This window comes from Plecotus auritus (assembly GCF_963455305.1).
Source record: "Plecotus auritus genome assembly, chromosome: 12".
NCBI lineage: Eukaryota > Metazoa > Chordata > Mammalia > Chiroptera > Vespertilionidae > Plecotus > Plecotus auritus.
In genome coordinates, this window is record NC_137778.1 from 33,914,417 (window position 1) to 33,925,413 (window position 10,997).

Sequence of the window (10,997 nt, forward strand, 5' to 3'; positions counted from 1 at the left end):
GGTTCTCTCAGTGAGGAGCAGAGAAAACTCCCCTACAGCTTCCAGCAGGAGAAGGGGAAGGAACTATTCTGAAATGTGCCCGCCAGAGCTCTCTGCTCTTAGCAAGGTCCGCCCTCAGGAGAAACTATTTCAGCAGACCCTAACCTACCTGGGAGGTAGAAAATACCTAACTCCAGCCCCCCTGTCCCACCTAAGAGGGGTGGTGGGGGGACCGGGAAGCACTGGTCAAGTTCATAGGCCAGCAGCACAAGTTCACCAAAAGACTGAGACCTAACTATAGGACTAAAAACACTAAGACATTCGGAGTCCTGGATTGTTTGTGTATCCTTCCATTCATTCATTCATTCATTCATTCATTCATAACTTCCTATTATGTGTCAGATACTGTGCTAATTCTTATGGGGAGATAAAGATGTATAAAGTATAAACACTTAGTCAAACATGCAACAGTTTTTGAACACAACTAGACCCCTAATCTCACGACACAGGCCATAGAAGTGGGCGGTTATCACTGGATAGCTCCCCCCAGACCTCTCCAGGGGGAAGCAAAATTGACATCGGGATATAGTGGGTGGGAAAGAAAGTCACCTCCCGCACAACATAGTGATTGGAGCTGCTGCCACCATTGCAAATGTCTCGACTTTGCAAAATGGCAACATTTCCAGCCACACCCTAAGAGAGGAGACAGGGACTGAAGTGGCCCCTCCCCGGGTGTATCTACTTCACAGGCAAAAATCCCACTGTGCTGGGAGACGTCTCCTAGTCTCGCTGGAATTCACTGATGGTGGGTCCCCCACAGCCAGAGCCACCTGCGGGTGTCCTGCTGTGGGTGGCACCGAGCATCTTTATCGCTGTGGCCTTGGAGCTGGCCTTCTCTTCCTCTGCTGGAGGGAAAGGAGATAGGAGCTGAAGCTGAGGTTCCGCACTGTGTGGTAGGAGGGATCCTGGGACAGGAATGAGCAATGAATATGTAGTGGACAGAGACCAAGATAAAAAGATAAAAAGGCCGAGCCAGAGGGGACGGCGCAGAACTCCAGTCTTCCTTCTGGGGACAGACTCAGAACTCAGGCTCTTCCATCTGACGTTTAGCAATCTAACAGGTTAGAACTTTTTAAAAATTTCCTCTCAAGTAGTCGTGGGTGCGGAGGGGTTGGTGGGGGGAGAACGGATGTGTGCACCCGTAACCACCTGGCGTCTGTTGGGGGCCTTCTTCAGGGTGGGCCTCTACCCCACCTGCTGCCCAGCTTTCTGGTTTCTGGAGAGTACCTCCTGGTTCCCAGGTGTGCCATGGCTGGGTGGAGCTGCCTCGTGACGGGCGCAGGAGGCTTCCTGGGGCAGAGGATCATCCGCTTGTTGGTGGAGGAGAAAGAGCTGCAGGAGATCCGGGCGCTGGACAAAGTCTTCAGACCGGAATTGCGGGAGGAATTTTCTAGTAAGTGAACTTGGGTCATGGGAAAATGGCAAAGCTAAACTTGAACCTAGGCAGTCTAGCCTCAGAGTCTGTGCTCTTAACCACTAGTTTGCCTGAAAGGTTTCCTCTGGGCCTCCTTCCCGCCCAACTCACACCACAGAAGCAAAGGCATAGTCAGCCTCGCCAGGTCCGCGGAGCCAGGGCTCCACCACCGGGGGTTCCACAGCGCCCTCTGCTGGCTTCTCTGCGTCCCTGCAGGCTAGTGGGATAGGTAGGAATTCTTCCCTTTCTTGGCTAGGGATTTCTCCCCTCTCCTGCTGCCCCCCGCCCCGCTCCCCCCCCCCGCCCCCCCCAGGATATATTGAGTCCATTGACCCAGTCTACTGAAGTCAGCAGCAAACAACAGGCAGAGGAAGGGAGGGGAGAGGGCAGAGGTGGGGCCCTCATCAGAGAAAGTTTAACTCTCAGGCTGACTTCTAGCAGCTTCTCTCCTGCCTTTCCCCTACTCTGGGGTCTTCTCGGGGGCAGAGCAAACTTGGCAGACACTTCAGGAGAGCAGATGGATGGTTGTTCCCAGTTGTGACCTACGAAGGAGATTCTCTGGCCCTGAATTTTCCCCTCTGAGCTCTCTTATTGTTCTCTGGCCCCCATTGCCAATTTCAGTTCAAGAGACTTCTCACTCTGCCCCAGAAATGGGCCAGTCCTGCACATGGGTGGCAAGGGAAGGTGAGCAAGGCTGAAGGCAGGGGGGGAGGCCGAGTCACTCTAAGTGTGACTTAGACCTGCCCCTGCCTCTCTGAGCCGCAGTTCCCTCGCTTGTCAAGTGGGCATCAGGATGCCTATCTCATGAGACAACTGTGAAAGGGAGTCGAGTGTAGAGTAGGAAGCACAGGGTAAATGCCACCTTTACAGGAAACTCCCAGGTCCAAGATGCCTCCCAGTTACCTGACGGTGTTCACACAGAGCTCCAGAGCCAGAGCAAGCTGACCCTCCTGGAAGGAGACATTCTGGATGAACAGTTCATGAAGAGAGCTTGCCAGGGTACCTCGGCTGTCATTCACGCTGCCTCTGTCATTGACGTCTTCAATGTCATTCCGAGAGAGACCATCATGAATGTCAACCTGAAAGGTACTGTATCCTCTGGAGGCAGTGGGTGGGGTGGGCAGGTGAGGCTGGGAGGACAGGACAAGGTAGGGAGGAGCAGCCCAGTCGGCTGAGCACCTGAGATCTGTGCTTTTGCTCAGCACTACCGACCGGGAGAGTGTTGGCTGTTGTCCTCAGGGATTTTTTGTTGTTGTTGTTGTTTTAATGTTTTAGTGATTTCAGAGAGAGGAGAGGAGAGGGAGAGAGAGATAGAAACATCAATGATCAGAGAATCGTTGATTGGCTGCCTCCTGCACACCCCCTAGAGCAGTGGTCAGCAAACAGCGGCTCGCGAGCCACATGCAGCTCTTTGGCCCCTTGAGTGTGGCTCTTCCACAAAATACCACGGCCTGGGCGAGTCTATTTTGAAGAAGTGGCGTTAGAAGAAGTTTTAAGTTTAAAAAATTTGGCTCTCAAAAGAAATTTCAGTCGTTGTACTGTTGATATTTGGCTCTGTTGACTAATGAGTTTGCCGACCACTGGGCTAGTGGAGATTCAGCACACCACCTAGGCATGTGCCATGGCCAGGAATCAAACCAGGACTTCTTGGTTCATGGGTCGATGCTCAACCACTGAGCTACACCAGCCAGGGGTCCTCAGGCGTTTAGATGAGAAAACTAGGGCTGAGAAAGGCTAAGTAACTGCCAAGGCCCCATGAGCCAGAGAGGGAGAGCTGGAACTTAAACCCACAGCTGTGTGACTCCAAAGGCTCTTTCTAGTGCTGCTCCCATCGAGAGGGAACTAAACTCCAACCTCCAGCACTTGATACCCAACCACCTCCCCTGGGCTGGACCCGGGCCTCCCAGCTGCTTCCTTAGTCATCATTTTAGCCCTCCCGTGTGGCTCTCAGGCCGTGGTCACACAGTGGGGCCAAGAACTAAGGGCTCTGGGATGAGGTGGCCCCAAGTCAGTTAGAAGTGATGGGCCTCGGCTCTGGGCCGGATTCCTTGGGCGGGACTTCCTGAGCAGGATGAAGCTGGTGCAGTGGTCTGAACTACAGAATCATGGAGCACTTGACGTCCTGTAACATCTTCTTAACAATAGTGGTATCCCATTATCCATTACACCACTTCTTCATCCCACTACCAGGTCTCCTCTTAAAGACTAGTTCTAACCAGGTGTCAAAATAAAGACACCTTAGATCCTCAAACCTCAAAGGCTTGGTGGCTCTTTCAGAAGTGTGGCTTTCCAATCTCCTTTAAATATAGATGCCTTTGCTCGAGGGTTTGGCTTAACCCCCTCGTTAGCCTGCCGTTATACCATCCATCTGATCCCGGCAGCCAGCCTCTCTAGGATAACAGTACCCCATCTCTCTGGCCCATCGGTCCTCTGTGCCCTGCACTCAGACTGCTTTTTTAAAGCAACGTATGGCTTTGGGTTTCTAGCCAAGAACAGCACAATAACAAAAAGGACCCCTTTAGTTTCCACCAGACCACACCCCTAGTCTCACCCCCACACTGCAAGGAGGGGGTGACAGTAACCAGTTTCTCGCGGTCAGCCCTCTCTCACAATTCGCACCCTTCACAGCTCCCAACAACAGTAGATTTGAAATCCCTGAGGAGTGATAAGTTGACTAAAAGCAAGGTCACTCCCAGGCTTAGAAAATACTTCGTGATGATTGTCATTTCCCCCTCTGCGGGTAAATTAGCTCCAAATATTCTCTGCCTCTAGATTTAAATTATTTTTAATTGAAGCTATCTCTCCCCAAAGTCAAACTTCACAATGTCCTCAAAAGGGATTTTTAAATGCAAAATATAAAAATGATGCTTTGGCCCAGAGATTCCTTGTAGGGAGGGCGCTCTGGATTACTTCTGTGAGCTAAGATTCTACCCAGCTAAAGGGATTCTGCCAGATCCTCCAGTTATAGGTATTACCACCAGAGGGCGCCCCCTTCCGATTCTCCCCCAGGCTCAACGTGCAAGGCCGGTGCAGAATTACCGCGCAATGCTTACTTAGTAGGAGGAGGGTTATCACCCCACTTTTCATACCTGGGAAGTCACAGACAGAACTAGAATTGGCCTTGTAGGGGACACACAATTGGGAGCAGAACCTGGCTCTCCAGCTTCTCCCCAGAACCCACTAATTTACTCAGTGGCTCTCAAAAAAAGGTCCTTGTGACTACGTTTTTATTGGTCCTTAAAAAGAGAATACAAACAACTCAATATATATTTAAGAGTGTTTATTACCTATAAACGTGTGTGTCTGTGTGTGTGTGTGAGTGTGTGTGTGTGAGTGTATGTGATGAGAGTCCTTTAACTGTTCTCTTTTTGCCTAGGGACTAGGACTGTCCATATTCTGAGAGTATAGCCTCCTAATTTATTTTATTTAAAATAGCCTGTCATTAATAGTAGGGATGAAAAATGATCATTTGTTAATGTCCAGGAAAATATGAAGCGGCAACCCTATGTCCTTCTCCAGAATCAGAAGTACACACACAGGCCCATGCAATCCAAAAGCCTACACATTTTTGCCTCTTGTTATAGTTGCACTTTTCTGTGGCATTGGCATGTAAGCTCTCAGCCAGAGACATGGGAGCATTCCCTCCTGGTCTGCAATGACCCCTCCCCCCTGGGTGGGGGTGGACATGGCCGGTGGGCGTGGGTCCTTTGGGGTTATTGCCTGACACTGACAGCGTGCTCCTGTGGGCAGGCACCCAGATCCTGCTGGAGGCCTGTGCCCAGGCCAGTGTGCCCATCTTCATTTACACCAGCACCATAGAGGTGGCTGGGCCCAACTCCTACAGGGAGGTCATCCAGAACGCCTGTGAAGACGAGCATCTGGAAACCACGTGGTCGGCTGCGTACCCGTACAGCAAAAAGCTGGCCGAGAAGGCTGTGCTGGCCGCGAATGGCTGGGCCCTTAAAAATGGTGGCACCTTGTACACTTGTGCCTTAAGGCCCATGTATATCTATGGGGAAGGAAGCCCGTTCCTTTATGGCTTTATTGACCACGCCCTGAAGAACAATGGCATCCTGCCACACAACAGCAAGCTCTCCATCGTCAACCCAGTGTATGTTGGCAACGTGGCCTGGGCCCACATTCTGGCCCTGAGGGCCCTGCGGGACCCTGAGAAGGCCTCCAGCATCCAAGGACAGTTCTACTACATCGCAGATGACACGCCGCACCAGAGCTACGACCACCTCAACTACGCTTTGAGCAAAGAATGGGGCTTCTGTCTGGATTCCCGAATGAGCCTGCCTATACTGCTGAAGTACTGGCTTGGCTTCCTGCTGGAAATGGTGAGCGTCCTGCTCAGTCCCATTTACAGGTATCAGCCCCCCTTCAACCGCCACACCGTGACCTTGTTGAATAGCGTCTTCACCTTCTCCTATAAGAAAGCGCAGCAAGATCTGGGGTACAAGCCGCTCTTCAGCTGGGAGAAGGCCAAACAGAAAACCATGGAGTGGATCGGCTCCCTGGTGGAGCGGCACCAGGAAGCCGTGAGAACCAAGACTCGCTGAGGCGGATGACGAGGGGGTGCATGTGGGTATTGTTAGCGGGTGCCTGTCAATCTCCCCTCTGGTTTCACAGAGAGCGACAGGGACCCAGGTCCTGCTGCATCCCTGTCACAAGATATCATGTCACTGTCTTCTTCCTGTCACCAGTCACTGGCCCAGCCCATTGGTTTCATTTCCTTTGCCAATTACAAAATCTTTTTTAAATTCTTATCCCTTTACACAACTCGGTGACAAGAATAATAAATGTTTTCATACCCAACCTGAAGGAGGCTGTGGTTTATGTGAACACATACCTTCCTCCTTTTGCCTCTATTTCCAGGTGTCACCATCTCCTGTAAGAAAAACTGCAGGGACTGGGTACGTGCCCTGCCTGGACACTCCAACCAGCTGAGCCACCGGCCAGGGCAAAGCGGTTAAAATGTTTAATTCGTCATGGCCTTGCCCCCCTAAGGGGTCTTTTAGTAAATGGCAAGATCCGACCACAGAAACACTGAACGCTTTTCCGTCAGTCCAGGCCCCCTCCCAGCCACTCAATCAATTAGCTATCAAGTGTCTAGCGTTCACTGGAGGTGGCAGAATTGAGCCTCCGAGCAAAGCTTGGATATATTGGTTACAGCGGGTTACTTTTCCCTTATCTTGCTGGAAAATTTAAGACAAGGGTCCTTTCTAATTGAAGTCTTACTATTGCTGGCGTACAAGCTCAATAAATGACACTGACAAGGGTCAAGCTATCACATGCAAATACCAAAAAAATGAAACAGACACAACATGACTGACAATTCAGCGCTCACAGGTATTATGTGAGTTGGTCACTGGGACGGGGACAAAGAACCATTCTTTCACTTCATGCATTCAGCACTAACGACAGAATAGATGGACTTGTACAGTGTTTACAAGAAGGGAAGGGGACACCTCATAGACTTAAGGGTCAGTGGCAAAGATGAGAAAAATAATCGGAGACAACAGGTCAAATAATCGAAGCCTAATAGGCCACAACACAAGCCTGACTCCCCAGGGCCAAGTCCCTGTGGAAATCCTGCTCACACCACTGTGCCTGCCGCCTCATCTTACCCCACTCAGAAATAATAAAGTTGAAGTTAATTTTTTTCTCTCTACTTTTTTTACAAGACAAGCTTTGGATATTAAGAATTAATGACCTCTAATTAATTTAAAAATCTCTAACACTTTATGCATTAATGAAAATTGCTCCATCTATGTTGCACATGAATGGGACAGTCTGGCAGGGTGTGTGGTTTTAAAAGAATTCTTAATCAAGGCTTTAGTAAAAAAGTGTAGTGTGCTATTACAGGTAAAATAATTATTATTAGTTGTTTTTCTTAAATAAACTCTGAACTGCCCTATCATTCCTATACCATACATTGTACTTAACTATACACTGTATTAGTTTCATGGCCCATCGCACAAAATTTAGAGTCTAAAAATTACTACATATATTCAGCCCTGGCTGGTGTTTCTGAATGGTTAGAGCATCAACTCCACACTGAAGGATCTCAGGTTCAACTCCTGGCCAAGGTCATGTGCCCGAGTTGCAGATTCGATCCCGCCCATGCAAAAGGCAGTCAATTGATGTGTCTCTCTCACATCAGTGTTTCTCTCCCTCTCCCTCTCTCTCTCTAAAATCAATAAGAACATTTTTTAATTATTTGGAGGGTACAGTATTTAAGTATGCTAGTCAAATGCACTATGCGTTTAAAGCCCTATTCGTATGAAGAAATTAAACAGCCATTTTACCCTCCATTTTCCAAATAAAATGCTGTTTTCTTATCAAGTTCTTAAACTCCAGCACAAATTTCAAGTTCAAATATGTAAGATCATAAAAGACCTATACCCCTAAATTGGGGTATTCTCATTTAAATCCGACCCCTGGAAATAGGGGCTGTAATACTTCAGACTTAGAGTCTTTCTCTTTTTTCACTTCTGTCTAGCACTTACTACTGCTTTCTATCAGGCCTCTCAAATATTGGCATTAACCTAAAATGCAGAACTCAATCTTTCTGGCACCGTCTTTCTGTCTGTGATCAGTAGTTCATGAACGATAAAAAGGGGTGATGTCAAAAACGTTAAAAATAAAACCAACTGAGCGCACACACTGAAAGCCGCGCAGGCCAGGCAGCAGCCCAGCGCTCCCCTCCGCCACCGGGAGCCGCACACTCCCCGCCACGTCCCAACACCCCTCCACCCCCCACTCCCCCACCCCCGCCCCCTCCACCCCCCACCCCCCACCCCCCACCCCCCGCCCCCTCCACCCCCACTCCCTCCCCCCAGCTCATCTTGAGCACCAACGCCCCGCGGACCCGACTGGCCCCCAGCCCTGGCCCCCGGCCTGCTGACTCTTCACTGACCTGTCGGAGGGGCCCTCCTCGTCGAGCACCGCAAGATGTCCGTCATCACTTCCCCGCACCCCACGGGGACCTGCCTGAGAGCGACCTTAGCCACGGGAGCCGGCGCCCATCCCCGTGCCCCGCAGCGCCCTCTGCCGCACGGGCTGCGCTGCTGGATGAGGCGGGCAGGTGCGGCGGCAGCAGCAGAGCGCCGTGCGCCGAGCGGCAGAGTGGTTCACCCGCACAGCCGCCCGCCTGCCAGTCCGGGTTCAACTCCTGAGCCTCCGCTGGCTGGACCCCAAGCCCCTCGCGGACCCTCCAATTCTGTTGCCCCCCCTTTTTTTTCATTCACAAATGGAGAAATTTATTATAAGGAGTCATGGCATTGGAATACTGTCTATTTCTAAACTGGTGGGATCCTTTCAGATTCTACTTAGCCTAGTTACTACACAGTTCTTGAGGCAGCTCTCTCTAGGTGTGGCATTGAAGATGATACCGTGAACAGAATTTAATGATTAATTTAAAAATTGGCATTTACTACCATCCAATGCTCATTTGACATAGATATAGTAAGGAAACAATGTTTGGGTTTAAATTTCGCAAACTAAAAGTCCTCTGGTGATACAAGTAATGTGATTATGGGCATATGAGGGAAATGAGTTACTCCTGTCTACAACACATTCCATTCCCTTGGCACCCCTCCCTCTTCGTGCTTACAGAAGTCTCCGGTTTTCCAGGGAGGGGTGCAGTGTCCCCCCGCTAGGCACCTGTCACGGTCCGGGCCGGTTGCTTATTAACCTGTCCCCCAGACTACACTGTGGACTTCGGGAGGGCACCACGGGGATCCTGACTGACCACCGGTGCCCAGCTGCATCCCCACATCTGGCTCAAAGTCAGCACTCAATCAACACGTGGAATGAAGGAAAGGAGGAAGGCAATGTTCTTAAAGGGACTCTGGACAGGGAAAAACAGGATTTTAGGGAGTGAAGGTTGTCCGAGTATGAGTTGTCCCCTAAGAAAGACAAGGTTGTGCTCCACACCCACCTGAGCTTGGCCTGAGAGCTCAGTGCTGAGAAAGGGGGAGGCGGAGGCACAGCTTCCCAGGGGCCAAGAAGGCGTGGGGCCAGGAGGCCGCCCTACCAACACATGTGTGACGGGGCGGGTGGGGGCGGGGGGGAAAGGCAGAGGCAGGCTGAACCAGCACTCCAGCCGCCTGAGCCTTCTGCGGAGCCCGTATAACACCAACCATCCAACCTCTTGTGGAATGCAGGTCCTGCGGGAAGAGAGTGGAAATAGATTCTCTTTCAGTTTTGCCGTCTGTTTCCTTATCTGCCGAATGAAGGGGTGGCCCATTTCTAAGTTCAGTTCCCGGGGACACTGGGCAGCTGTAAGTCAGTTGGTATCCTTGGGCACCTCCATACTTCTGCAGCTAGCCTTGCCGGTAACAGTCCTCCCCTTGAGTCTTGGTTTGTTTGTGCGAAGCCAAAGCTGGGAATGTGGCTTCCTAACTCTTCCCAGTCTCCTGGCACCTGCACCTCATCTGTGAAGGGGCATAATACCCCTCTAGTTGTAGAGGACCAAGGCCAGGACCCACAGGACCCCACCAAATATCAGTTCTCTCCTGCCTCTGAGAGACCAAACCCATCACGTTCTCCTTCTTTCATTAAGCGATGGGTTTAAGCTATGGATGCTTACCGAGTGGGTTTTAAGCTCTTTGACAACTGCTAGGCATCAGAGTAGGCAGAGTCCACAGAGACAGTGCCTCCTGAAGAGGAAACAGAGACCCAGAGAAATCTGAGCCTTGCTCAAGACCACAGCCAGTGAACACCAAAGCCCTTCCCTGCACGCTCCCCAGCACAGCAGGCCCTCGAAGGGACAGGCGGGCTGGTTCCTCGTTTCTTCCTCTGTCCCTGGGCGAGTGAAGGCCATGGCCTCGCACCTCCTCCTCTCCTTCCCCAGGAACTGGGATCCCAGAGGACACGGTCTGCATGTGAGCATCTGCCTCTCCCTTCCTAGGCTCCTAGGAGCTACATACAACACATCACCCGTGACCACCTTGTTTCCTAACATCTGCACTGTCCGAAACCTTCCAGGAGCCTTCACATTTCATTTGGCTTGACCTCCCCAGACCTCACACCGGCATCCTTCCACCGGGCAGGAAAGCCAAGATCAAGTCTACCTATAGTGCCCGGTCTACAGCTACAGCAACATTGGACAGGGCCTCCCTCGGCCAGAGGCCGCTGGCTATGAAGTAATGTCTGTGGCTCCTACAATACCCACTCAGATCAACCCGGAGAGCAGCAGAGCTGCTTCAGCCGAAGCCTGGACGTGGTCCTCATCTGCCAAAGGTCTGGTCTGACTCAGACACTTCCTAACAGGAGAACTAACAACAACAACAAAATGTGTCCTGGCCAGTTTGGCTCAGTGAATAGAGCGTCGGCCTGCGGACTGAAGGGTCCCAGGTTCGATTCCCAGTCAGGGCACATACCTGAGTTGCAGGCTCGATCCCCGGTAGGGGCATGCAGGAGGCAGCCAATCAATGTTGCTCTCTCATCATTGATGTTGACATCTCTCTCTCCCTCTTCCTTCCTCTCTGAAATCAATAAATATATTAAAAAACAAAAATAGATGTTCTTTAAAAAA

General features: G+C 50.9%; 1 protein-coding gene across 3 annotated transcripts; it reads left to right on the forward strand.

Moving 5' to 3' along the window:
- The first annotated feature begins 724 nt into the window (after positions 1–724).
- Positions 725–6,275, forward strand: HSD3B2 (hydroxy-delta-5-steroid dehydrogenase, 3 beta- and steroid delta-isomerase 2). Of its 3 annotated transcripts, none has more exons than XM_080647605.1 (4): positions 725–1,100; positions 1,281–1,432; positions 2,375–2,539; positions 5,204–6,274. In XM_080647605.1, exons 2-4 carry the CDS (start codon positions 1,288–1,290, stop codon positions 6,013–6,015), a joined length of 1,122 nt encoding a protein of 373 aa, XP_080503731.1. In that variant the 5' UTR covers positions 725–1,100; positions 1,281–1,287; the 3' UTR covers positions 6,016–6,274. The 3 variants fall into 3 exon arrangements, with proteins under 3 accessions (XP_080503731.1, XP_080503730.1, XP_080503729.1); XM_080647604.1 differs by having other exon boundaries at positions 925–1,100; positions 1,216–1,432; positions 5,204–6,275; XM_080647603.1 differs by having other exon boundaries at positions 925–1,100; positions 2,324–2,539; positions 5,204–6,264.
- The last annotated feature ends 4,722 nt before the right edge of the window (positions 6,276–10,997 follow it).

Excerpts from the sequence above, each read along its gene's own strand:
- HSD3B2 (XM_080647603.1), top strand. The coding sequence starts at position 1,288 with ATGGCTGGGTGGAGCTGCCTCGTGACGGGCGCAGGAGGCTTCCTGGGG. Across the intron at positions 1,433-2,323 it reads ATTGCGGGAGGAATTTTCTA|GAAACTCCCAGGTCCAAGAT; the intron begins GTAAGTGAACTT and ends CCACCTTTACAG. Across the intron at positions 2,540-5,203 it reads CATGAATGTCAACCTGAAAG|GCACCCAGATCCTGCTGGAG; the intron begins GTACTGTATCCT and ends TCCTGTGGGCAG.